The sequence below is a fragment of the Oenanthe melanoleuca genome, chromosome 2 (assembly GCF_029582105.1).
Source record: "Oenanthe melanoleuca isolate GR-GAL-2019-014 chromosome 2, OMel1.0, whole genome shotgun sequence".
Classification (NCBI taxonomy): Eukaryota; Metazoa; Chordata; class Aves; order Passeriformes; family Muscicapidae; genus Oenanthe; species Oenanthe melanoleuca.
Window position 1 is genome coordinate 110,794,877 of NC_079335.1, and position 27,577 is coordinate 110,822,453.

The window sequence follows — 27,577 nt, forward strand, 5'->3', positions numbered from 1 at the left end:
TCAGTTCCATCTGTGCTGTCTTCTCCTTGTAAAAAGAACTTCATGGATTACTTTACATAAAAGTTAAGTTCTTATTATAAGTTGCTAATGTGGTTATGGGGTCTGAAGTGGCATTAGCAATTGAATGCTAGAGAGGTTTTTTTCAATTCTGAATATTAAAATGGAAAGTGTACAAAACATCACAACTGGTTTGTCTTTTCTTTTCCAAAGAAATCCAAGAAGGCCACTTTTGACCAGGATTCTGATGTGGAAATCTTCCAGTCAGGCTTTGCCTCCGAAACCGCCCCAAAGCCACGGACAGGCCGGGCTAGAAAAGAAGTGAAATATTTTGCAGAGTCTGATGAAGATGATGATTTTGATATGTTTAATTAAGTGCCCAAAGAGCACAAAAAATGTTTTCCAACAAGTATCTTGTGTTGTCCTTTTGTCCCCTCTGTTGCAAACTTTTGTACATTTGACTTATTTTATGTGATAATGTAATTGATGGTTTTTATTATTGTGTGTAGGCATTTTAACATTTTGTTCTTACACCTACAGTTTTATGCTCTTTTTTACTCATTGAAATGTCATGTATTTGTCTGACTGGCTTGTAGAGATGTTCTAGACAGCTGTGCTAAAGCACATTTTAATTGTCATGGTTGCAAACAGCAAACCTGCTTTTTGAAATGAAGTTTAAACATTAAAAAATGGAAAACTACTCTGTGTGTGTGTGTTTGTATAAACTTGGGCTAGAGGGACTACTTCTACACGATTTTTAAAATAAATATATTTTATTCTTTGCCAGGAGACTCCATGGAAAAAGGTAAACAGTATATGAACATAGAAAGCATTGTTAAACAATCTCAATGTACAAACAGAGCCAGTGAAAGTACATCACAGACTTGCTAGAATATATAAAAAAAAAAATCCACTAGTGCTTTAAATGAAACCTAAGAAACTGACACTTTAAATCTGTTAACCATTCTACCACAGTTTTCACTCTGCTTCATGGTGATTTAACAAGGCCAAGAAGGCAGATTCTCTCCTTGTGTTTCTGGAAGTCCTAGCTGCACTTCCTTAGCACCGGGAAGGCTGGAAAGCCCAGCTGATTCCTGGCAGTTGATTCTTAAGGAAATACCCTGGACTCAGCGATTCAAAAGCTGTAAGTGAGTCTGCTGGTTATCATCCCATGAAGTTTCCCTAATGGCTTGTGAACAAGTAAACAAAAACATGGTAACACTGAAAAGTGTTTCTGCCTTGGAGGCTATAGCATTGCTGTCGAAATGGAGCAGGTAATTGTGGAGCTAGGTCACCAGCCAGCTAAGAAACCACTTCTTTAAACTTTAAAGTGACATTAACAGTGGAACAAATGACATCTGAATAACTGATCTGGCAGTTAATGCTGATACTGATACCTCTTCTGCTGGGGCAGTGACATTTTGTATACTTTTTACAAGGAAGGAGATGCAAACTGAGGGCAGCAAGGACAAATTTTCGTATTTCAACTAAATCAGACGGTCCTTTCAACTTCCTTCTCTGGATGTGTACAGTAGTCCATGTCCTATGGTTGGTGTCTTGATCGTTTTAGGTATGAGAGACAAAAGGAAAGCACCAAACATCCAGTATGGAGAGTACAGCCATACATTTGTATGTACAAAGTCATCAGAAATGCAACCAGAATTTGAAGACTGAGATCTGTCTTGTCACCATGCAATATTGAGTGTTCAGAGAAGAAAACAGAAGCTTAACTATTTTTTTTTTTTTTTTTGCATGAAATGGCTGATTTAGAGTTTCAAAAGTTTGCATTTTCTAGTTTTAAGAGTTTAAACAGCAAGGAGTATATATCGATACATATGAAAATTTCTTGGTCCTTGTTGAGTTTATCTATATATATATACATATATAGATATATATTAAGTCCAGAAACTAAGCAGCAGTAAAAATGTTTTTCTTGCTTTTCATCCCTGTACATAAGGTATTAGGAATGTCTGAAGTAGCTGGAAAATGTCTTATTCCACCATAGGGGATTGACTGACACTGCTGTTATCCACTGAACTAGGTGAGATACTGGGACTGTGTTCTGCAGTATTTCCATTTGAGGTTGGTGTCAGTGGTTCATGTCCTTCAGAGTTCTCCAACATTTCCTGAATAAGAGGTGGCATGGATCCAGGAATTTCCATTTTCAATGTAATGACACGTTCTGCACCTTTAAAAAGAAAACACAAAATCCTTCCCATGAGCATGATTCATACTATTTCCTTTCTGTTAGCACTACAGGAGTAATTTCAGGGTGTATTTTGTAAATAGTTTTGCTGACTCCTTCTATACTTCTTGCACACAAAAGTATGCAAGTTCATGCAGTTCAAGAAGGAGGAGTTAGGTGAGTGCTCCTTAACAAATTAATTCAAACCTATGACATAGCAACTGATATTGCAATACAAGTAAATTGGATGAGCTGCCTTTTTTTTAAAGAAGGATCCAAAATGGCATTAAAATACTGAAAAATTAAATTAGGCTGTGGTCATGTAGATGTCTTTATAAACTGGAATAACATTTAGTCTTTATTCTCTACTGGTTCTGCAAAGAATGACAAAATTTCTGTCTATGTTAAATAGGTGAGATAAATCCTGCAAGAGATCGAAGTCAAAATGTTTCCTTCCCATAGAAAAATCTGTGAAATAAGACACAGAATTTAACAAACACTTTATAAAAGAACACATTCAGGCAAAAAAGATACTTTTTTGGGGGGAAGTTGCCTTCTGTACTCTTCAGGCATCCTGTCTTGTGCTAATGAACCACCAAAGCGTGCAGGAGCCCTGAGCACTGCTCAGCTCTGTGTAACAGGCCGGTGAGTGCACACAGGATTAAACAAAATTACTGCATCAATCCTGACCACTCAGACTGGGAGCCCACAACAACTGGTTTAGGGAGGAAAAAAAGCCCAACACACAGTCTCAGTGTGTGGTCAGCAGGCAGGGACACAGCACAGACACAGCAGCCAAGGCTCTGCTGGACACTGGGGAAAAAAAAAATTACAGAGATAATAGTTTGGTTTTTGAAGAACCATTCCAGAAGAGTGATCCTTTGGAAATACTCTGCTTATGCATGCTGCTGCAAGGGACATGCTGGAGAGAACACTACTCACTCCAGACTGGAAGGGAGCATTTAAGTGTTTATGCCTTACATGAGGAGCATCCAAAAATCATCTACAAAGGCAATGACTGACTTTCCAAGTGAATGCTGACTTAAAAGTCTCTTTACTATAATGGGAAAGATATTAATGCAGAATGATGCTGAGAGCTTCTCTGAAAACAAACTATTGTCAGAGCTGTGCTGATGAACTCAATTTGGCCATGTTAAACACCTGCTTTGCACTGTTATGTCTGGTGCAGTGAAGTGTTTGTGTGCTCATTGAGTGGAGAGTCATAGAAATTTTTCAGGTTTTTCAAACTTCCAATTTAATCAGGGGATAAGAGAATTCGGAAGATGAGAAGGGCTCAGAACTGTCTAGCTTCAGTCCCACAAACACTTCACCCTTTAGTTACAATACTTCTAATGCCAAAAGGAGACACTCTCAGTGTTCCAGATTCATGCTTTCTTTGGTGTTCTCTTTCAGAGATCAGGTACCATCCAAAGTCATTATCGTCTAATGTACATCTTTCCAAATGAAACTCAAGACACCCCCACCCCTCCAGGACATCACCACCCTTTGGTATGATTTAGTTCTACTATGAAACATTAATGATATAATTAAAGTTAAACACTCATGTCAGAATGAAAAGAAGCCTTTCTTGTGAATTGAATATGAGGAGTTGTGCTCTTGAGGAGCAGGAAGGCTCTAGTAAAGAAGGAGGGAAGTGGATTTCTCACAAACAGTGGAACAAAAGGGCTCCCCTAAATGCTTTTATAGCTCAATACTGCTCTAAGTTTATTTTGTAGATTCAGTTGGATGGAGCTTGTTTTACTTGAGGGTAAACTGCAAGCTTTAGATAACCTGGTAAATGGTTCCTTTTTAGGATACTTTTGCTTCCAGCTCTGGTGTTTCCCTTCCAAGTTACTTCTTTTCGTTCTAATAAATCCAATTAAATAGCTCACTTATTTTTATAAAGATAGTTACAACTTAATCTTTTAACTTGGATTTATATTATTTGAAGTGGAGCAGTTAAGGTTTAAATTTAAAACAAATGTATTTAGTTGAGTGAATTAACTACTGGGTTTTTTTTTTCCCCTGAGTCTTCCCCCAAACCATGTCAAATGAAATTGGTAATCTTCCCAAAAGTACAGATCCAACCTACACAGGTACCTGTACCTACAAGCTCATGTGCCTGCTTATCTATCGGGCTGCAAATGTGTTGCTGAGTAAGCAGATTAAGATGAAACTGCATCAGCCACCATAAGAATAAGAATTGTTGCACTTCAGACTCTCTATTTTCAGACTGGTACATCAGGGAACCTGTTCTGATAAAATGAAAGCATTCAGCTACACCTGTGCTTTAGAGAATGTGTAACAGTGCTTAGACTACAAATTGCACAGGATCGATCCAGCACATACAAGACTGCATAAAATGTTAAAACTGATCCATGTTTAGGTATGGTTAGTTTGGATTAGAGGGGCTGAATCTGCAAAATGCTGCATCAAATCAGTTCCAAATCTCCAATACCTCAGACCACAGTTTAGGTGAATTTTGATTGTACAAGTTTTTTCTGCAGTCTATAGCCAGACTGTTTTTAAAAGCCATTGATGATACAAAACACATGTTGATCTGAACCTCCTAGTAAACATTAACAAATGTCTTTCTTGTCCTAAAATGACTAACAAAGACTTCATGTTAATGATTTGCTAAGCCACTTGCACCTACATCTTTTTCACTGTCAGTTGCATGGAGAATGGGGCACACCAAGCACATTTAAATTAAAACAAATTTCAAGGAATTATGTAAAGAAACTGGGAAGAGTAAGGTCACAAGGACCTTTCTTAGATGTGTTAAAAAAATAACAACCCAGGTGTCAAGGCCAGTTCTTGTGAAATGCAGCACTGCCACTCCTGCTGAGTTATTGGGAGAAAATGTACCTTTTGCACTGATGCTACGAAGATCTGTGATTTTCATTAAGATCTTTGGGAACATGTGAGGCTTGTTGGGTCGTCTCTTTCGGATATAAATCTTTAGTGCTTCAAGCAGGGGTTCCTGAAGCTTATCCACTTTCATTGGTTCTTCAAGGTCCTGGCGATCTGTAGAAAAGTATCATATCACTCATATGATTTTAAATATTTATGTTTTAAACATTTATTTTTTAAAATAAACTCCAAATCACAGAATCTCCTCTGTGTTCTTGATTAGAACTCCATGAATTTCATTCTCCACTAAACAATGCACGCTCTGTAGTGAGCGTTCCATAGGAAGAGGATAAACCATGGCTTTCTGAAAATTGGAATATTTTTTTTTCCTTGGTGACTGGAATGGTTTGTCATTTGGGTGGTCGAGAATTTCCAGTTTGCTCTTGTACCTCCCTCTTTAAGGGGAGAACACCTTGCTGCAAACAATATTTTGGTATTAATTTTATATGTGTCACTGATAGGCTACCCAGGTACTCATAGAGGTTACAGCTATTTTTTGTTACCACTACTATAGTAAAGTGAGTTACCATCAGGAGTCAGCAGATGGCAGCGCTGGCTTGAGTGACAACAAATGCCACCCCTCTGCACCAGGACACAGCAGTTACATATCAATGGTATTCTAGGAGCCCATCAATGCTTTTAATGGGTTAGGGTTAGAGACACATAAAATCGGAATGATTTTGTACTAAAGGGCCACTGCCATCTAAGACTGAATCTTGTGTTTCAAACACTCACTTGTAGCACTCAGTTTGTGTTTCAACAAAATGACCCAGGTAAACAAGGTGTGTTTCTATTGCTAATCCAGATTTTGCTAAGGAGAACAGGGACCAAGTGATTAAACCAACAGAAATTTACAGATGATTTTGGACATTATCTGAGACTTCACTTTTTTATTTTAAGCCTATGATTTTAATTGACAATCACCTTTTTGAGCTCATTTCAACCCCAGTTTGGTAGCATAACTTTTTTTTTTGGCTAAACAAAGTTATCAGCAATGGCTTCCACATGACTGAAACCAATGCAGATGCACACAATTATATTTATGAATAAAAGCTGTGTAATGGGGCATCTTGCTGTAAGAAAGCTCATTCATGCAGGTACCTATACACTGCTTAGCAAAAACACAGCAGGATCTGATCTCCAGAGGTCCCTCCTGACTCCAACCATTCTGTGAGGTACCTCAATGCCCTTTGTCAGGCAAACAATAGGACTGGTTGCTTGACAGAATGATTCCAGTAATTTTTTTTTTTTTCAAATTATCAGAATTAAAACCAGTAACTATCACCAGTGGAAAACAAACCTTTAGCATTAAGTAGCTTATATAATACTGTTACAAATATATATATACATATTATATGTTTAAGTAAAGCAAAACAAGTAGAACATAAATGAAGACATTATCATGCCTGTCCTTTTGAAATGCATTAGAGTTCATGGTGTACAATACCTCCACAGATTAGGCAGATGGCACTAAGGAGACCTGTTTCTGTATCATCCATTTCCAAAGGCAGGAGCTGGTTGGCAAATGTGAACACGAGATCAGTCAGCGGGCCAAATCCGGCATTGTGCATCTGAGTTCGGTTTAGGGTAAGGCCATCTGAAAAGGTCATGGTGTCTTGTTCTGGTGTGTATCTTGTGCAAATTCTAAGGATCTGTGGGAAAAAAAAAAAAAGAAAAATGGAATCTGAGGAATTTAATCCATGAGAGGTTTGTTGCATTTTCTTGGAGAGGTAAATGACTCCATGGAACTTCAGTACTTGGCCATGTCAGAACAATCTGAAAACAAAACCCAGTTTGTGCAGTCCTAGCAGCACAAAAACTCTCAGGTACAACATAAATATACTCTATTGACTATGTGTACTCCTTGTAGCACAAACCTAAGAACAGAAATTTCCCCCTAGTTATGAAATAATCAAAACTTCAGAGCAATACTCACAACTCAGTTCACCAATATTACAGTGATATCTACAAAAACGGGTCTTTCAATAGTCTGTCACCCACACCTAGCTATGAAATGTAACTGATCAGATGAACTGCTGATCTGATCCAACAAGATCCTGAAAGCATCTCACCTCTTTGAACAAAGGCATATCTCACTGATTTTGGGGATTACTTTCTCACGGCAGCACTTCCCTGGGTTGTGTCTTTGGCAAGGACAATTTTAGTCTGTGGAACCTTGTGGGAATGAGTGTGGACAGCTGTGAGCTGCTGAAGAGGCAGAATTTTGGGCTGCCTTCCTTCTTCTGCAAGAGCACACAGGCATACATTGCTATGGGGACAATGCCCTCCATCTCCCCAGCAGAGGCAGGTAAGGTCTCCTTGGAGCACTGCTCACCTTGTCAGCCTGGGAGTCTACACCCAGCAGAATATCAAACTTTGCACCTCCAAATGGCAGCACACACTACTGCTGGCAGCCTGGCCAGTGGTCTGAGGAGCTTTTCTTTTTTTGTGGTGGTTGTTACTTCTGTGTGCTGTAACACCGAGCCTCCTCGCCAGCCCGCTGGCTCCCAGCCCTCCTGCAGGCTCTGGCGCTGCCCCCTGCGCAGCCCCAGCGGCGGCAGCCCCTGCCTGCCTGGTGCAAAGCTGTGACACTGTCGCTCATTGCTGCGCACGCCCAGGCTGTGTTGGCTTTGGCAAGTTCGCCTGTGTGCCGACAGCCACCCAGTGCTGACCCCAGATGAAAGAGCCTTCGAGGGGAGGACGGGGATTCACACCTCTGACTGGGCACGGAGGAATGCAAAACGCATGAATAAAACACCGAGGATGCCGCACGTTTCGTTAGTGAATGCCTCGGGGTAAGGGCAGCGTCAGGAGCGCTGTCACAGCGGAGGTGCAGAGGGAGGAGTGTGTGCTGAGCGCCCGGCGTGCGTCCCATCACAGACTCTCTGTGGCACAGGATCATTTGTACTGCTGCAAGTAATGAGCACCGCCTTAAGGACCAAATAAAAGAGACGTCCATCATGCTGACATATTCCTGTTCTATATATCAATGCTTAGTGTTTAAAATAATCAGAGGTGGGAGAGGGCTTACGCTGAAATTAAACTGAACTAAGACCCTGCTGAAGTCAGGCTGATTAGCTGAGCTAAGACTACAGCTGTGTTTTTTCAGGGCCTGACTGTATTTATTTCCCATCCTACTTGGTTTTAAAGATACAACAAAAAAGATTTACATGAATATAAGAGAGCACTGGGAGAATTCAATTACTCCTATAGCTGCTGAGGCTCTGAGTCAGAGGCCCCAGCATATGGCAGCTGACCAGTCTGGGCTTGGTTCTCCCACTTCCATCTTTGTTTGGCAACACTGCTCCAAAGAAGCAGGGAGGAGAATGAGGAGAACAAGGTCTGTAAGACACCTATAGGGAAGCTTTTATTTCTTTTCTTCAGTTCCCTGGCAAGAAACTTAATAGGGTGTATTTCTGCGGATGGTTCTAAAACTATTTTCTATCTCAGCAATAATCTTATCTCACATTCTGTGTATACATAGAAGCACTGAAGCTTTGTGTGGTTGGACAGGCATGTTTGACATTGTTGCCTTAGCCCTGAATTAGGGTAAATTCTTGAAATTACCTATATCAACGACCAAGAGGGGCACAAATACAAACACAAGGCACATTAATTCCTCAGTGACCACGAATTCCCCATAATGTATGTCATCTTGAAAGTTTGCTGGTTGTTAGGTTTTATGTAGTAGCCAATGTATTGTTCAGGATCATTAGAAAAAATTAACATTATAAAACACAGCACCCTGTCAGTAAGAGGCAGCACCTTTACCACATTCAGAACTGCCAGTAACCACTGGCTGTGCTCTCCCCTGAAGTTCACAATGGGTTGCTCTTTTAAATCATTAAAAGATTGTATAGAAAAGAGAAGAAACATGGAGAATGTCTGGTGTTCAAGAAAACAAAGATTCAAAAGCTACACATTTACTGTGACACCCAAGAGCTGCTTGGTTCACTTCTCTAATGGCATGCAAGAGGAACTGGGGTGCAGCACTTCCCACCCAAGGCCTGCACAGACAGCAGCTGCCTTCCAGTAAGGGTGCATGGCTGAAGATCAGGTATCCAACTTAGGCAGGAACAAGGTTCTGTACTTCTTACCTGGTACTGCTTTTCCCTTAGCTCAGCCAGGGAGAAAGGCAGCCCCTTTGACTCCAGTGCTATTTCAATTGGTAAGCCTTAGCAAGGAGAGTTCCTCCCTCCACAGCCTCAGGACTCCCTTCCCAACAAATTAGTAGAGCAGGATTGGGAGCTTAATTGGGCAATGCTGTGGTATATCCCCAGGCTGCCTGCAGCTTACCCAGCAGCTGCCCAAGCAGGGCTGGCAGATATGGATCCCCAGATCCTCCCTCAGAGGGCAGGTCTGGGCACCAGCTGCCACAGAGATCTCTGCCCAGAGGGACTGGGGTGCCCTGGAGTGATCTTCCCCAACAGCCCAGAGGCTGAACACACACCTGCCACCATACACCAGGCTGCTGGCTGCCTCGCAGCAAAGCCTCCTGTGCTTGTTCCCCCGTGCCACGAGCCCCACTGTGTATGGGGGTGCATGCCAGGAGTGCTCAGCAAAGAGACCCCCAGGGCTAAAGAAGAGGAAGAACTTCCAGGCTGGATCCTCACTGGGAACAGATTTGGGGTCAGGTTACTCAGCCTCAAGACAGCTCCTGTGTGCATGCACAGAAAGGGGCCTGCAGGGGCCCTGCAAAATTTATAATTAAAACATAAAGTTGTGTAGGATTTAGCTACTTCCAGGCTTAGGCAGCAAGTAGGACAGGTTTTTGATAAAGGCAGCCTTCAGGCCTTTGTACCCCAAGTGCTGCACCAGCTGTCAACTGGAGGAGCCTGCAGCAGCTCCGCTGGGCACTGGCACGGCTGAAGATCAACTATGTGTTTTCAGCAATGCACTTAACTTGACTGCAGCAATCAGGTCTCAGGTTTCCTCTGCATTCCTTTGACATTATCCCACAACATGCTGTTATTAAACTCCAAGACAGATCATTTCAAATGGTGTTTTTCTTTTTTTACTTTTTCTTTTTTTTTTTATTTTTAATTTCTGTCCTTCATCAAGATCTGTGAAACGCCATGGATATTGCTGATCGTTGCTAAACTGTTCTTGGGCAAATTTCCAGTGTCAAAGTAAAGCTGATTTCAAGCTCATGTTCACTGAAGAACATATGGGAAACATCAGCACTTCAAAATAAGAAATCACGGTATCTTTCTCCATTTTAAGCTGAACTCCTAATGTCCTCAATGTTGTTTAGATTTTGCAACCAAGCCAAGTATTTTAGTTGTCACCCTGCTCTTAAATGCCACTTACAGCCATAAATACGTTTTTTCCTCATTATTAAAGGGCCCCTTGTTTTAAGGACTATTTATATATTAAAGCATTAGGGATTCTTATGAGCCTGTCATAAAGTGCAAAGCAAAAACCCTACCAGAGGCATAAAACCAAAGTCAGGCAGAAAGTTGCATTTATGACATTGTTCCTACCACAGAATTGTTACTCATTTTAAACAGATCAGGTAGGGCAAGGTGGGCCTATTTTTTATAAGAAATCCTGTTGTTAGACACTAGCTGCCTCAGCTGGCTGAACAGTTCCTTGAGAGGAGAAACCCAGGCAGGTGATTCTGAAGCAATGATGCCCCATGGCACTGCCAAACCCTGTCAGCACAGCTTGTTCTGGATACAAAATTCCTGCCTGGCATTAACGCACAGGGACTTACAACAGAAAGCAAAAATTACATCATTAAGGATTAGCATTCAAGGACTTCTCAGGTTTTTACCCACTGGATTTAAGACAGACTGGACTCTGGATTCTTTCCATATTTGTCTTGCCAAAGCTCAGCGAGGCTGGGGATGCTTGGCTGCTGCTGGGCCAGTGTACCAGCAGACAGAAGCACTCACTTTTACAAGGGTTATTGACTGAATTTTAGTAATATTTATCCCTAAAACTTTTGGCATCAGACAAAATATAAATTCCATGATCCTCAGTTGGTGCCTCAAGCTGCCTCAGGAAGCTTGATGTTTTTTCCCTTCCAGAGTTAGTGTTTGTACATAAAACAATTCTTTGGCCCATACCCATCAGAGTTTACTGAGCTCCTGGCACCATTTCCTTTGTCAGCCTGTTAAGAGGGGCTTAAGCATCCACAGCCACAGGAACTAATTGAGCAGAGACCTTGGCAGGGTCTATAAATGCTTAAGACTATCCACAGCTGGTGCTGAAGGGCAGGCAGGCAATGAAGCCAGGGTCCTGCTGGCAGGGAAGCCTGGCCACCCCACTTGGGAGCCCCATGCTGCTCCTCCCACGTGCTGCAGCTCTGGGACCACGTCCAGGGCATGGCAGAGCAGCAGGATCATGAGGGCACTGCTGAGGCTCACGCCCTGCTCAGCAGAGCTCACACTGCAGCCACTGGGTGCTCTGTGCAGCAGGAGGGGCAACAGAGCTCGCCCTGCATCTCAAGGCACAACAGAAAGAAACACACCTAAGTAGGACAACTGGCTTGTTGCAGGGGGGAAATATGTGCTATTAAAACTGCTCCAGTACTGATGTTCAGCTTAAATAAAGATAGAGAGTAGCACTGCAATTCCAATTATGTGCAGGTGATGCGGGTTTAATGGATACAGCATTTCACAGGCACACTACGCATTACTGTGTCATGGTAATTATCCCATTTTCTTTTTAAGCAGCACATAAAATAGGCACATAAAATTTGTGTAAATGTCACACATGAAAGTTAGGACTATTTGCCAAGCTGTATCTGTTCCTAGGTTTGGAAAAACCTCAGCTCCTCCCAGCTGCGGGCTCCTATGGTGCTCGCTATGCCCTGCTCACTTGCATGTTGTCACCTTCTCTGGCTTTGTGAAAAATAAAAAACAGAACGAGCAGGTGATCTGGAATGATGGTGACAGGCCTCAGTAAAGTTTATAACTAAAGCCTGAAGGTTGCCAATAGCCACAATTTAAATACAATTACTTGTATTAAAGAATCAACTTTTCTACCCATTAATTAGTTGAAATAAAGTCACCATTTACCACCTGCTTCATTCTCTTTTTTTTTAATCTGGCAAGTAGGTTTTTATTTAATCACTTCGATCAAAGTGCCTTTATCAAGGCACCTCAGAAAAATCTCCTACCAAAAAGGGTCCCCTCAATTTTTGAGCCAGTGTTGGCAGTGGCAGCACTGAGTGGAGCTGCTGCAAGGACCCTGTGCAACATGGGCTGTGCATGTTCCCAGGGCAAGCTCCCACTGCCCACCCCAACAAAGAGCACCAGGAGCTTGCAGGATTATGGAATTAGGGTATTTGTTATCCAGCAGATATGGAGCCAGGGCATGGCACAAACAAACAGGATGGCAGCTTAAAGGCTGAAGTTTTAGGGGTAAAACATTTAGATGTGCAGATTCTTGCCATATCCTGGCTCCTCCCCACATTTTTTGTGTAGTTTCTCTATTAACTATTTATTACGGGCTGCAGCAGCACAGCACAAAGCAGTTCCCATTCCCTACTGCTGTCAGAACACACTGGAGGCAACGCTGCAGTTTTTTGATCACCATCTGCCTCTTGTGTAAGGGGAAGGTAACAGAATCTGATCAGGACAGAGCTGGTGATGACAGGCGTGCAATTGGTAACAAATGGCCCTGCCCCACCAAGGGACACTCTCAGTAACAATGGGATGGCTGAGTCTGAATGAGTGCCTGGATTAAGGGAACAACAAGAGGTGACTCTCAAGCACGGCAGGGCAACCTCAACCTTCCCTTTTTCTATAGGCCAAAGAATGATACCCCTTCCCCTCTCCTACCCCTCTTCCTCCTTCATCAATGTCCTCTTGATGCGATTCTTCCAAACAGCTTTTGACAAAACAAGAGGAAAAGGTCACAGCAGTTAACGTCCTCCTCAACATGATCCTGTTTGAAGCAATGCACTTTTAGAAATTCCAAGATTAATTACTTCAACTGCAGCTTCCTTAGTTCAAACTCCTGTGTCGTGACAAAAAATATAGCTACAGTAGCCACCCTACAATGCGTCTCTAGACTGGCCATGCTTCTCTCAATGAGGATCTGAAGGTTTGTGCCCAGAATGAAACATTTTAAATGTATTTACATTGAACATTTTACTGCAAGTTATTGCTACAACGAATAATACGAAGCATATTTGCCACTAAAAGCCTGAAGACCTCTAAGGTCTCGATAAAGAAATGCTGAGATCCCAGAGGGCTCCTCTGAAGGTCAGCATGACAGAAACAACTGGAGACAAAGGGAGGGAAGACAGCTTGCCTTGACATAGTGGCAAGGCAAGGTTTGGAGAAAAACTCCCAGCCCACCTGCACAGCTCCCTCCTGCAGGTTGTAGTTTGCCTATTTAAAATTAAATTACATTTAGCTAAAATCTGTACTGAGTCCGTTACATTGGCCACTTCCACAGATATCTGCAGCACTGGAGAAAGCAGGGAGATATGAGTGCCAGAGGCTTGCATCTGACAGGCTCCAGGCACATCAGCTTCCCCTCTAAAATGTGAAAAACACTAATTCTGTGTCTTGTTCCTTAAATTCCCTCATGACGACAGGTATAGCACATTCCTAAATCATTATACAGTGGACTGTCTCTTCAGGCATCCTTTATGTATAGGATTATGCAGAGGGAGAAGAAAGGATGAAGAAGGAAGGAAGGAAGGAGAAACAGGTCTCTCTTCAGTGTTAACAGTAAAGAAAATTTTCCAAAGTTACACATGCCACAATACCAAAATGTGCCCTTTTTACTGAAAACCACAAAGTGTAAGGACTTATTTTGAGAAGTATGCTCATCCCCAAAACACATCTTTGTAGGTGTGCTGGAGTCATCTTCTGACCACACCAGACTACCCAGAAAGTTCAATTTTACAACAATAAGGTCAGGGCCGTATTTCATCCCCTCTTCCTGTCGATTATAGTAAAAAGAAGAATAGAAAAGGCATTAGTAGGAGAACAATGATGTTAAAAATACATACCAGTATATCCAGGCAGGCTGCTTTGAGTAGAGTTATTTGGTCTGCAATGGTCAAACTTGTAAAGCCTGGCAATCGCTTTGCAAATTCCACTATTTTAATAATGCACTTCGTTGCAAGTTCACTGAATTTGTCCCAAAGCCCAAGGTCCAGTCGAACCCGATGATCTGCACTGGAGTTCTGGAAAGACAGACAGAAGGCACCATAAATCAACAACGTCCCTTTCAGTGAACAATTTTCAAGGGAAGGAAACAACAACCACGTTTTCCTTCCAGAAGTACTTTCTATTAACATTCCAGGCATTTTCTGCAGCTTGCTGTTGGGATGATGCTGGTTTTAAACTTGGATTAATTGCCTGAAAATTCCTTGGATACTTCTGTGTTACTTATGATTGCAGAGGCCATCTGTACAAGGAATACAAATGAACTTAAACATTTCCAAATGCCACCCTCATTATTCTTCCTTGCCATTATATAATAAGTGCATTGAGAAAGACAATTTACAGTTGTACCCCAGAAAATATAAATGAACAGTGGAACAAGAATATTGGGTCCTCCTCTGGAAAAAGCAGCACAATATTTGGAACATAGTTTCACATACTTAAGGTCTGAGAAAATTGGTTCTGCTTAATTTCTCTGCTCTGTGGTTATGCCACAGCTTTCTGAAGCTACAGTCTCCCATGACTTACAGAGCATTTATTTACATGATGCTGAGGAAAATCCCATGTGCCTTCATGAATGCTACATGCTCATTTGATGGTCTATCTAACATACACCCCCACTATGGAAGTGTAACAAGGACATTCTGGTGGCATCTTTCAGGGACTGTTTACAATATATTCAATTGAAGTGTCCATCATTTTCTAGAGCGCATAGGAAACTTGTGTTAAGTTTGTGATCAAACTCATATTTTCATACATTTGGAACAACCACTTAACCCTTGAAAAAGCTGAACATATTAGCCATGAATCATCAATCTGCTGTGACTCACTTGATGCCAGCCCACCAACACTGGGTGTCATGAGAAGACCTGGTGAGTCCATTCCAATCCACAGGATTCCCACTGAGTAGCAAGAAACAGCTAATGATAGTGCTCTAAAAAACCCAAATCTCCTCTCCTTCTGTCCTCACTTGCAGTGTATTGCCAGCATTTGATCCAATGCTATTTAGGATGCAGCCAGTGTGATGGTGTCCCTCAGTTCCCTGTTTCATAAGCCACCAAGTTTAGTGTGCATTGCAGCTGCCTTCAGCATCTGGGTGATCTCACTGCAGGAGGAATTTTACCTATAAAAATATGCTCAGGCAGTGGCTTTCTCCCCAGCTGCAGAGGAAGCCCATGTGATCAGCTGCCTCAGTCTCAGCTGGTTGAAGTTAAAATGTTAAATTAACTTTAAAATTAAAGTTAAATGAGCAGAGTCTCAACCTAAAAGTCTAACAGACATGGCAGATTAAATAGCCATCAAAAAGCATTCAAATTACACAGATCACACTTCCTTGGTGGAAACATTTCCAGTGAGCCTGCCACCACCACTGCTGATCGTGAGGATATCCACCTTCTAGAAAACCAGTGAGGCCATTATCTTGTCAGCTTTCTTTGGTTCACAGGAAGGACACAGGGCTGGAAGAGGTTGGTGAGGGAATGTGGAGTGAGCTCAGCTTGGCTGTGATGCTCTGGACCCCATCCCAGCGCTGCCTTCACAAGACACCACCACCACCACCATCAGTCACGAAGGGGAAAGTCCTGATGGGTCCCCAGGGCACCACCAGCCTGACATTCACCCTCACTTGGAAGAGCATGGAGATTTGAGCCAGGAATATTTACATTAGGCCCTAACTGCAAAAAATTAACACTTACCATGCTGAGCAGTCTGAAGGAGCATGTGTGCTCTTTCCTGCTACCCCTCCCTTTAGGGGATAATTAATTCATTTCATCATTTCTATCTGAATTTTTATTCTGGGAACTTCCTCTATTTTGTTTGGGTTTTTTTTAAATGACAGAAGAAAGATAGAAGAAAATGTCTTTATAATGCTAAACCTAAAGAATTGCCTTCAAAACAGTCCAAAACTAATGAGTTAACAGTCATTGTAATGCCCTTTGAAACATTTCTTTTGGCTACTGGAGTATGCATCCTTCAGATTTATTTTATTTCATCCTCAAGGACCTTGGTGAAATACAGTACATTGGAGGAAAAATAAGATCAAGATGTGCAGTCATTCAGGCTGTAATTAAATTTAATAGGCAGTTTATCCAGTTCATAGAAAGATGGCATAGCAGAGAGCTACACAAAGCAGAGCCTAAAGCAGGAAATCATTTTACAATAGGGTATCCATCTGGAAAAAAAGACGTTGCATGAAACCAGCAAGTGTGAACGAAATCTTCATCAGTATCATATGAGGTTACTTTATCATGCTGCAGTGCCAGCAACGGGAAGTTTGACGTGCCTTCTATTAGGAGTAATGCACGGCTGTCGTAACAAATGTAAATCTAACTCTCTATTATGCAAACTGAAGAGAAGGGGCAGTTAATAAAATACAAAATAACCAGGTGTTTTATTATGCCAGGTGCCAGAGCCCTCAGCATTGGAGCTAAAGTGGTTTTGCACATTATCTTTGAGATGCTACAAATGGAAAGAGTTTTAACATTCTTTCTGTTAATGAATGTCAACATTAGTGCTGCAGTAAAAAGAGCTGGATTTTTAGCAGCATTTCTCAGTATTTAAAAACCAAAACTGACTGAATATCAATGTATAGGCTGAACAATGAAACACGGGGTTAAGACAATGCACAATAGAAACAAAAATTCTGATTAAATTTGACTGGTGATCTCCTCTATCCATGCTGTGAAAAAGATGCAGATGCTATGACTTTTCCTGATTATTTTACTGAAGCGGGTTTTTGGGTGTCTTTTCCAGGAGCAGTCTCACATGTTTTTCAGGCCTATGCACCAGTGCACATATGGTGGAACAATACTGTAATACACCCTAGTGGCATCTTTATCAGTGGAAAAGCCCAACCTTGCTATGAAATCCAATTAAACAGCCATTTTTGCCACATAAATTGATCCCATTTTTTCCATCATTTTTGTTTTTTCATTGCAGGCTGCTCTGTCTCCACATTAACAATACGGGATGAGGTACTCGTAGAAACATACACAGCAGCAGAATCCCTACTGTCTTTAAAATCCACTTTACAAAGGAAACAAGGCTCACAGGGGCACTCTGCCCTAATCAGGAACACTCTTTAGTAAAAGCAGCAACACACTCCAGCTCCAGTGGGTTCACTGAGGACCACAACACATGTCCCTGCTCAGTCCCAGTATCAGGAGATTCACACATACTATATATATACATATTTATATATTCCTCTGCAATGGTACAGAACAATAGCTGTGTAACTTCTAAGACCAGCACTTAAAAAGAACAAACTGCTGCCAAGATGTGGAACATCTTCACTTTCAGCTAGCCAAAAGCAGCCCAGGAGAATCTGCACCAAGGGTCTGCAGAGCCAAAATTGTTTTCTGTTTTATCCTCCCTTTATCACAGGGCTGGATGTAACACAGCTGTAGACTTACAAATAACACCACTCTCCAGGGACAAGCAGTATAGTTACACTCAATTATACTATAAAGTATGACATCTCCAGAGAAATTACTCAGGCACTCTCTCTTACCTGGATGACAGTAATAAAACAGATCTGTTTATGATGGACTTTTGGAATCCATTACATTTAAACAGCTTGCTGATTCTCATCATTGGTAGAACTGTATTTGTCACTGCCCACCAAATGCAACTGTTAAATCAAATGACCCAGGGAATTTAATACAAATGCTATTCTCCCATTATTTTAAGTAGACTTCTATCAACTATGTAAAGTATGGGGCCCCTTTTTCTTTTTAAAGAGCAGATGGATATAAAAAAAATGTAATTGAAAATGCTTCTATAAAAACACTTTTAACAGGTAAAAACACACAATGGAGGGGGAAAAATCACCATGTAACCTTTCCCTCTGGGAAATGCAGGCTGCAGTGCTCAAGAGTGAGAGGAGCCAGATACACAAGCCAAATGCCAGAACAGATTTATTTTTTTGCTATATTTCTGTAAGGTCTTTTTTACTTTACACTCTTATACTTAAAATTCTTTGCTCTTTTTAGCAGCAAATGAAATCTTCTTTTAAAACAGTCTGAACAATCACGTAACCGAAGGCACTTGGGCTGCTCTTGCAGAACAGTTTCTTCCATTCACCATCCCTGTCAGTACACAAGTGCAAGGCTCACAAAATTCAAGGCAATCTACATTGGTTAAAAATACTCACTTCTCACCTCTCACTTAGAGAATTAAATTAAAAACTCTAAGGTTATAAACACAATCTGTGTGCTCTGTAGAGTAAGCACGGCATGCTTCATGACTGACAGCATGCAGGACCAGGCATAAAAGCAGAAGTGGGGGCAATCTTCTACCTGTACTGATTGTTATATCAAAAAAAGCAGAGTGGCATAGGCTTCTAGCTCCCCTTGGACACAGCACTTAAAAAAAGGGCTGTGTGCTTCCCTGTTTTTTGATTTCTCTACTTCAAGTGTCTCAGATTGTTGCTGAAGCCCTGCCATTTGATCAGCAGCTGGTGGTGGTGTCCAGGCACCAGAGCTGTGCTCCTGTGACCAGCACAAACAGCTTCCATATACCAGATCCTCCTATCCTTATCCTCAGTGCTGCAGAAAGGATTCTCCTGTGCCCCTGGGCTGGAGGTGAAGATGACTCTTACTCCAGCTCCAGTGCTACACTGTCCTTCCCACAAGAGCTCTTAATACTGAAGTCCTACATAAAATGCTGAAGTGGCTGCCAGACCTTACCTAGATGAGAGATTTAAACACTCTGCATTTCACACACAGACTATGAGAATGCAGTAAGAAGACATTTATTTAGCACCATTGCTATTAGCTCTGATGCAGCATTTGAAGAAAGCTGCAACGCTCTCAAAGACTCAAGGTAAGCCGAAAGTGATGCTCAGTATAATTTTGTTATTGTAATTTGTACCATGAGAAAGCAGGAGGGAGCTAAGCCCTGTGAAGCAGTTCACTAGTTTGGACTTCCAACAGAGCAATGCTAAAACCAAGAAATCTCCAGCTCTCTGGGCTGTCCCATCAGGCTTGAAATCTGAACAAACAATATCCAGCCTCAGAAAGAGTGCTATATCATGGCTACTCGTGTTCCATAGACAGACCAGATTCATCTGCTCATTACTGAGATCCAGGTGCTCTCAATAAGGGCTCTGAAATTCCAACAGGGACATAAACTCGCCATGGGGCTCAGAAGGAACCTAAGGACGAAGGCATCAGCAGTGGGTGTGCTATGCAACAAGACCCTCTCCAATTTCATCCACTTGTATCATTTCAAGAGCTAAAAGATTAATGATACTTCAGCATCCAATACCTAATGCAAGTGTAGAGGTGCCAAGGCTTATCTTTCAGCCCTTGAGGATCTTTGGCAATCACCAGGATGCAGTACAGTACCATCCCACCAGCTGCAGTGCACTGCTAACTCTGAGGAATGTGGAAATACATACTAAAGTGTTCCTGCTGGGAAGGACCAGAGAAACATGGGGAGGACAGGCTCCTTCCCCAGTATTAACCAGTTTACATGGGGCTCAGAATAAAATGTGAAAAGTGCTTGTGAAAATACTTTCAGCAACATGAAAAACGTGTCTTTTTCTAAAATCACACCATATGTCCTTGCTTTTCTTGCACCTAAATACCAAGTCTTACTCTTAGACTTCAGTTTTGAGCCTTCCACTTTGCTTTGTAAATAGATTAATATGCCACAAAAGAGCACCCTGATCACTAAAACAGTGAATATTTATGGAACACAGGGATTTGTCTACATCACTCTTAGAAATTTCATGTTTGTTTCAATAGCAGAAAATTTACTCAAAATCCAGTGATAAAGTATTTCACCTGGCCTCTGGGGATTGGTCCCAGATCTTCAGCTGGGGCTAGAGGGCAAGAACCATGGAGGCAGCTGTCTCCTTGCCCCAGCCATGCCACTCCTGAACTCTTGCTCTCAGCAATGAGAGCACATGCCTGACTACCTCAGGATGTTTTGTGCATGCCTCTCAAACAGCCAGTGCTGCTGCAACCAAGAGCAAGCCCAGACCCAGCAGTCACTTCTCTTCTGACAAGGCTCTAAACATTACCTAATAGTTATTTTTTATCATATCTTTTATTATGAAATTTGCAAACTTGACATTGAATTTTCTTTAATCAATTAATATCACTGACTTTCCCTGTATTTAGCAACATATATATATTTCCCTGACTCATCTCTGGAGAAATTCCCATAATACTGAGCTTCTTCATGGGGGGGCTGATTTTTCACTTCTAAAAGCAGCAGAAGTTTTTGCTGTTATGGGATGTTTTGGTAGACTGGGAAAGGATGTGTAATTTTTGGGGCTGTCATATGCAGAGCCAGAAGTTGAACTCAATGATCCTTGTGGGTCTCTTCCAACTCAGGATATTCTATGACTCTAGGAATAAACTGCAAATGATCATTTTGGAAACAGTTTTACTTAAACATTTCATATTTTCCTTGACCTTGGTAGCTTTGGGACTATCACCAGTAATCCAGCAGCATTTATGAACTCCCTACACCTGCAAAGTTGTAATCCGCTGATGCACGAGCAGAGATCATGTCTTTGGAAGCCAACAAATTTCTAATGAATGATGGAATGTAACTGACTCATGGTCTCCAAGCTGGTCCTTTGGCTGAATTAATCCTCCAGGAGTCTCTTGTGACACTGCTAAGTAGCGCTCACATCTAAGTGCAATTTCTCTCCCCAGCAGGCAGCGTTTGCACACACACCTCTGTTTTTTCCTGGCTAAGGAGGTGCAAAGAGTGAATCTACTGCTCCATCTATTTAAAATATCCAGAGCCTCCAAAACTCACATCATCCAGGCATATCTAGAACACTGTGCCTCAAATCATACTCACTGTAGTGTACTTTCCCAGCTGGCAGAGTGAGGGGAAGGTTTCCTGGTGAGCTTTTCGGATCTTCTCAGTGAGATCATCTAACTCTGCTGTCATTTCATAGTTTTCTGTGGACTCCTGCTTTGAAGGTTCCTTCTTCTTTTTGTTCCTATCATTTCTGACAGCTGAAAAAAAAGCAGATACAGATCACATGGGGTTATTCAGACCAACCTATGTTGCTTTTGCTGCTCTATTTCAAATCACTGTAAAATGCTGTTATTTTAAACACACATTATTTTAGGTAAATATAAAAATGTTATATGCATAGAGAACACCAGTTCCAGCTTACTCATTTAAAAATAATTTAAGAATTAAATGTAGTGAGCAGTGGTGAGACCAAACTTCCACAGGGTTTGTTGTGGGTGTGCCACCATAATTCCATAGTATCTGCCTTCCAGGAAAGTCTACTGCAACTTCATATGCACAGTGTCTTAGTAACTTTGTGAGGTGGGATTTTTTCACTGAGCATGGCTGATGGTGAAGTCCTCTGCAGTGACGCAGTCGCTATTTTATTGGATGTGAACAACACTGAAAAAAGACAGCTTTCTCTTTCTTCTTAAGTACCTCAGCATGGAAGATAACAAAGCCCCATACTAATACAAATTCCACCACACAGAAGTTATTTAAAAGGAAAGTTAAATGTGAAAACAGTAAACAAAAGAAGATGAAACATGTTAAACTCAAGTTCTGAAGATCAAAGCAGAAGCACAAATACTTGAAAGAGAAAAAATGGCAGTGAAGCTATCTAAAGTTGCTTGCCATCTGCTTCTGCACTCAGATCAGCCTATTCTACCTTCCCCCGGCCGTGGGGGATTACTGGAAATATGCATTGTGCGCACTCGTGCTGTAATTGATTTCCCACATATTTGTGTTTTGTAATAAAATATGACAGCTGCTCCATCACCATGCTGCTCTTTGTTCTTTTAATGAAAATAGCTTAATTTTACAAAACGTGCCCAGGAGATAAGTCCATGTCCACAGTATTGCCAGTAATTGTGAATTTTATCAAGAGTCTTGCTGTTAGCTAAAGCTAACGTCTTAAGTGTAACCAGATGCATAAGGCTTTACAACAAAGCCAAGCAAAATCAATCCCTCTCCCCAAAGACTCCATGTCAATATTAAACACCCTGAAGACTAAATCTTACTGGATAAATAAAACCAATCTTAACATTGTTAGTATTCAAAACCTCACGATATTTAAAACAAGGCCCTAAACTTGGGGGGTGAAGCTGGTGGGTTTGGCCAGGGATGTTGGATGGCCAAAGATCTGCTGATTCTTATTTGTACTGTCCTGCCCCAGAAAGTGCATCTATCCGTGCAGTAGGGAGGGAAGCACAGAGCCACCTCTGCGCCAGCTCTCCTTCCCTGTGGGTTCCCCAGATCCATCTCTACATCTTCTGTGGCTGCTTCCTACATGCCAGTGAGCCACAAATAATCACAAAGAGTAGAAAAAAAAGCGTGCTGGGAAAGCATCAGAGGCATCTACAGAAATAACATATTGTGTGTAATAGAAAACAAGGAGCAGAGATGTGGGGAATGTTGTTTCTCCTTCACAAGGCCATTAGCCACATAGTCCATGCAATGTATGGCTCTGGTTTTCTCACTAAAGGTCTGAATTTGCAACTGAGAGAATTCTGGTGCCAATCATTCACATTTTAAGCATGAACTTGACTTAACTGTGTGAAAGACCCGCACTGAAGTCACTCACGTGCTTGGCTGGATCAGGGCTGGGATGCTGAGCACCCCACTGGATTAAAGCCTAACCTTGAACACCATCAATTCTGGTGTTTGGAGAACACAGATCCAAAGGAGACCAAGAAGAGTGGACCAAAAAGGTTATCCCTTGCAAAAGTACAATGCTGGACTGGTTTCTTCCTGCTTCCTTTTACAAGTTTTCCCTTCAAGCAAATGCTGTGCTTTGCTTGCTGGACCCCAGGCCAGAGCACAAGCACCATGCTTTACACTGAAAAAACATCCATGACCCAGAGGTACATCTTGAGTACTGCAAACTGCCACTGCACTTCAGAAACAAATCCTAATCACTGCTGTACTTGGGGGATAAAAGAGTTCCTTAGAAAATTCTGTAAACTGCTACACAACCGCAAAGAGCAATAAACCTTCTTCACAAAGCCCCAGTTACTTAAAGCTCTAGAAGCTGATTGACAAATTTGCCAAGCAGACAGCCTCAACAACTACTTCCCTCAACAGCTTTGAACTCCTCGTGGAAGATGAATGCATTATTCAGGCCAGGCTTCAAAGCAGGTGCCAAGGGCTCCCAGGGACCAGGATATAACTCTGGCAGGAACCCTGCTATGCTCCTTTGCTACCACAGCACTGCTATTTCTGCAGCTGTACCTGAAGTCCCCTTCCCTCCAAAGGCCACCAGAGGGACAGCTGCTGATCAATCCTCATCACCAAACTGGCCCAACTCCGTCCTCTTTGTTTTTTTGGTGCAAATCAGAGAGTAGAAAGGGGAGAAGAAACACAGCCTAAAAACAAAGGTTTTTTGCTCCTCATTAACTTCTTTATATGATTCTGATACCTTTTATAATAATGATAAAACCAAAATAATATATATATTCTTGCTTTATTCATCAAGACTGAATCAGACATGTCAGTGTTTCTATACTCCCTATAAGATAATGGATTAAAGCGCTGACGTATAACACCCAAACTCCAAAAGTATAAAGCATTTCAATAACACTGAACTATTGGGCATATTTAACTACAGCTATAATTCAATACACACACACATACACACAAAAAAAAAAAGACCTTAAGACAACACTATGTTTAAAGGAGTTAAATAAAAACATATAAACATATACATTTACGCAGTAAATTTAAAAACCATCACTTCTCTGGGAACAGGAACTGTCACACTGCATGTGGGAAGGTTCTAGGTTACAGCTTATGCTTATATTACATAAATCACACCTTTTGGTATCCTGATCTTTACATGCATATGATCACATCAATCCCCGATGCATGATGATACGCCAGTGATGAATCTGTGTCGCAGTTAATGCTGCCGTAGAAAACCCGGGTTATGAATTTCATTACTGTGCACTAAATTCTGACTTGATGGCTGCATTAATTAGAAGCTCCCAACAGGGGACAGTATAGAAGCTCTCTTGCCCTATGAGTTGAAGAAAAATAAATAAGGTGGCAGTGTGGGGAGGAGAACGAAAAAAGGTGTATCTTGATACGTGAAGAAGCCAGGTCTTGACGCGCCCCAGAAGGCTGAGTGACACACGCCCACACCTGTGCACGTCTGCTCCAATCCATCTTCCTGTGACAGCTTCCCTGTCCCCTTGACACACATGCCAGGACTTGCACTTCCACACCCAGAAACCTCCAGGCAGCCACAGCAGGGTTTGCAAGCTGGCAAAAGTACTTTCTGTTGCCTTAAGAACTAGCCCCTACCTTCAGATGTTCAGCTTCCTCCCTGATGATAGAGGGGCAGAACAACACCTCTTGTTCTGTTCAGTCTGTTCTCCTCACCCCAGGTTTGCCATTGCTTTTTCCTTAGCCTCAGATACACTTTTCCTCTTATGCTTGAAGTGATGAACAGGGCACAAAAGCAGCATGAGGGTCAGATGTGTTCTTCAAGGACAGCAGGGTCTGCTGTAGATAGAATTAAGTATAGAGAAGACACAAACAGCTTCCCTTGAAGAACTGCAGTGCTGTCATTTAGTAACCATGCAGCAATTCTCCTGCCTGAGTGGGGTCATTTCAAGCATGTCCTAATGCAGGGAATCGTCCAGTCTTAAACAGAAGCCCCTCAGGTCCACCAAACTTAGCCACTGTTCAGCTAAGAATAAGATGAGATCCAGCCCAGGAGATTTAGACAGTTTCTAAACCATCAGGTAAAAATCAAATTGTGAGTGTTAGTACATCCATCTGTCAAAGGTGGCACAAATGTGTCCAAGGGAGAAGAACATGTCACACAATGCAATTTTTCCTATTTTTTGCACAACCTGTGCTTCCCCAGATATGCAGAAGATACGCAGACAGCTCCTTTCATGTATTACAATGATTAATCAGCTATGAATTCATTATTTGAAATGCTATCACTGCAGTTTTGCCTCTTGGAGATCCCCATGACCTTTGAAGAGCTCTGTGTACTAGTTAGCTGGTTTTGTTCCTGTAGCAACAACTACTAGTGCTTCCAGTCAGTTCGCATTCCTGTAAAACCACACTCCTCTTGTCCCCAAATATTTTGGAAGTTACTCGTTAAGCTAACAAACCTCAAAAGCACCATAAAGCACACAGAGCAAGTCAGTAATTGCACAGCGCTGGGCACAAGGTCGGGCTGCAGAAAGACTCCTTTTGTTTGTAAAACCCAATGAGAAGAGAAGTGAGAGGTGAACTGAGGTAGGAACGCTGCAGACCTGCCAGTTCTCCCTTCTGGGAGAGGCTCGCTGTCCCGCCTGTCCTCCTGCTCCCTGGGAAGCCACCTGTCCCTGTCTGAACGCCAGGCAGCCTGGGCAGGCTGATGGTGCCACATGGTCCCATGGGGCCAATGCTCAGCACTGCAGCTGGGAAATGCAGGAGCACCAAGCTGCTTGTTAGGGTGGAAACCCACAAACCTTGCACATCTCTTCCACACTCTTGCTTCTCCAACTCCAGAGGCAGCTATTAAAACAATTCTAACTCTGGCAGAAGTTAGCAGCTGTGGCCAATATCAATCAAATCTTTCAGTTAAATAATCAAAACGTGCACCTGCTTTCAATGTCAAGTTTGCTCCATCAGGTTAAATGCCCAACATATACTACACATTAGTCTTCAACAAACTGTGTGGTATGGAATGGCAGTCCATAAGGGTGTCTTTCCCAACAGTCACCATGGAAAATCTCAAACCAAAGGAGCGTTAACAACCCTGCTGCTACTGCTGAACTAGGCTCTCTGACCCCATGGTCAAAAGCAACACCCAGCTGCACATCCCAGGCAGCTTCCAGGCCAAAGAACTGGTGGAAGAAAGCATGAAGATAAGGGAACTCAAGGAGTTTGAGTTTCCCATCTCCAACACAAGTAAAGGAACAAAACAATCATCTCAAAAGCAGCAAAATCATGCTCAACAAACTGACAAGGCATCAGTTCAGGATGGTGGGACTCCTGTTCAGATTAACAGCAGTGCAACTGCAAGCTAAACATACTAAAATATGCAGAACGCCAGGTAGTTATAAATAGATTGGCTTCCTAGGCCGTGATTTCCAGATGAAATAATGTTTTCTTTTAAGCAAAATAGCTCAGTCTTAAAAAAAGCCAGGAAACTATTTTAAAACAAATTTCCATGCCAAAACTTGGCTTTGACATATGGAGAATGATTGGAGACAAAGCCCATTTCAAACACAAAACTCTCATCTCTAATGGACAAAGCAAATAACAAGTACACAGTTGTGTAAGGGGCTTACAAAACCAAAGCACATTGAAACCTGCATATTTTGTAGCTGATTCTGAGAAATCAACCATGTCAGCTGTTGGATAACAATCGCCAGAAGAAAACATCTCAAATTAAGTGAGATAGTATCTCTCTACAGACACATATCAAAATTAACAGGGAGCACAGAGAAACAATCATGGAAGACATTTCATAAGCACCTGGCACGCTATCATTTTTCCCCAGGCACAGAGCAAGCACATCCATTACAGAGTTCGAGCCCGCCCAGGGTTTCCTATTGAGAAATAACATTCAGCTATGGCAAACCCACCCTGGCCAATGCGCCAGGAACCTCAGTTCAACCACAGGGGAACACACTGCAGATCCAGAAGACATCGTCCTGCCGCCTGCCTTCACGTACACTGGCCCTTCCAGCCACTCATGGTATTTTTCTTTTTTTCTAATTTTTTTTTTTTTTTTTGAGGAAGGTGAATTTAAACTCTGCCTTGCAGCTTTGTATTATTCATTACATAATTGCCATGTTTTATTAGAAATATGATCTATTATAACCTTGAATATGGTAACTTAAATGACATTGAAAATTAGATTATTCTGATTATTAGAGAAGTGAGAAAGGTACTAAACATTTGTAAGGCTGATAATCAATCAGTGTATCCATGTGAGTGCAATAAAAATCAATCAGGAGCTAGTGCGTTTAAATCTAATTTTTTAAGCATGACATTTCCTTCTGAGTTTCTTTTTTAAATGTCACCCTCTTCTACAACAGTGATTGATTCTATCCCCAGGGATAGTTAACTCCAACTGTTTTATTCATTGCGCTGAGCTCTTGTATCCACAGTCTTTTCTAAATATCAAATTAATGACAACAATAATAATTTTATCAAAATGTAAAATTCAGAAATAGGCATTCAAAACAGCAAGAAGCGTGGCATTACATTTAAACTGCTTCAAATACCTTTTAACTAGTAAGCAGTGTACTTTATTTAACACAGAAAATGGTGGAATTTTGTGGCCCTCCCACTTTCTTTTTCCTCCCATAAAAGAGAAGGCCAAAGACTTGCTTGTTTAAAACATAATTCATTTAGAAATGTT

The 27,577-nt window shown here is 41.7% G+C and overlaps 2 protein-coding genes across 9 annotated transcripts in view; one reads left to right on the plus strand and one right to left on the minus strand.

Annotated features, from left to right (window-relative positions):
- Positions 1-697, plus strand: part of TOP2B (DNA topoisomerase II beta) — a 60,396-nt gene extending 59,699 nt beyond the window's left edge. For all 4 annotated transcript variants that reach the window (XM_056486002.1, XM_056486004.1, XM_056486005.1 and 1 more), the window contains one exon: positions 211-697. In XM_056486002.1, coding sequence (XP_056341977.1) covers positions 211-372 — 162 coding nt within the window. In that variant the 3' untranslated portion in view covers positions 373-697. The remainder of the gene's footprint in view (positions 1-210) is intronic.
- Positions 698-762: 65 nt separating this feature from the next.
- The window catches only part of RARB (retinoic acid receptor beta), a 316,522-nt gene continuing 289,707 nt past the window's right edge, over positions 763-27,577 (minus strand). For all 5 annotated transcript variants that reach the window (XM_056486007.1, XM_056486006.1, XM_056486008.1 and 2 more), the window contains 5 exons: positions 21,046-21,206; positions 14,070-14,246; positions 6,543-6,747; positions 5,051-5,209; positions 763-2,185 (listed from right to left, as the gene is read on the minus strand). In XM_056486007.1, the coding sequence (XP_056341982.1) occupies positions 1,989-2,185; positions 5,051-5,209; positions 6,543-6,747; positions 14,070-14,246; positions 21,046-21,206 (899 nt within the window). In that variant the 3' untranslated portion in view covers positions 763-1,988. The remainder of the gene's footprint in view (positions 2,186-5,050; positions 5,210-6,542; positions 6,748-14,069; positions 14,247-21,045; positions 21,207-27,577) is intronic.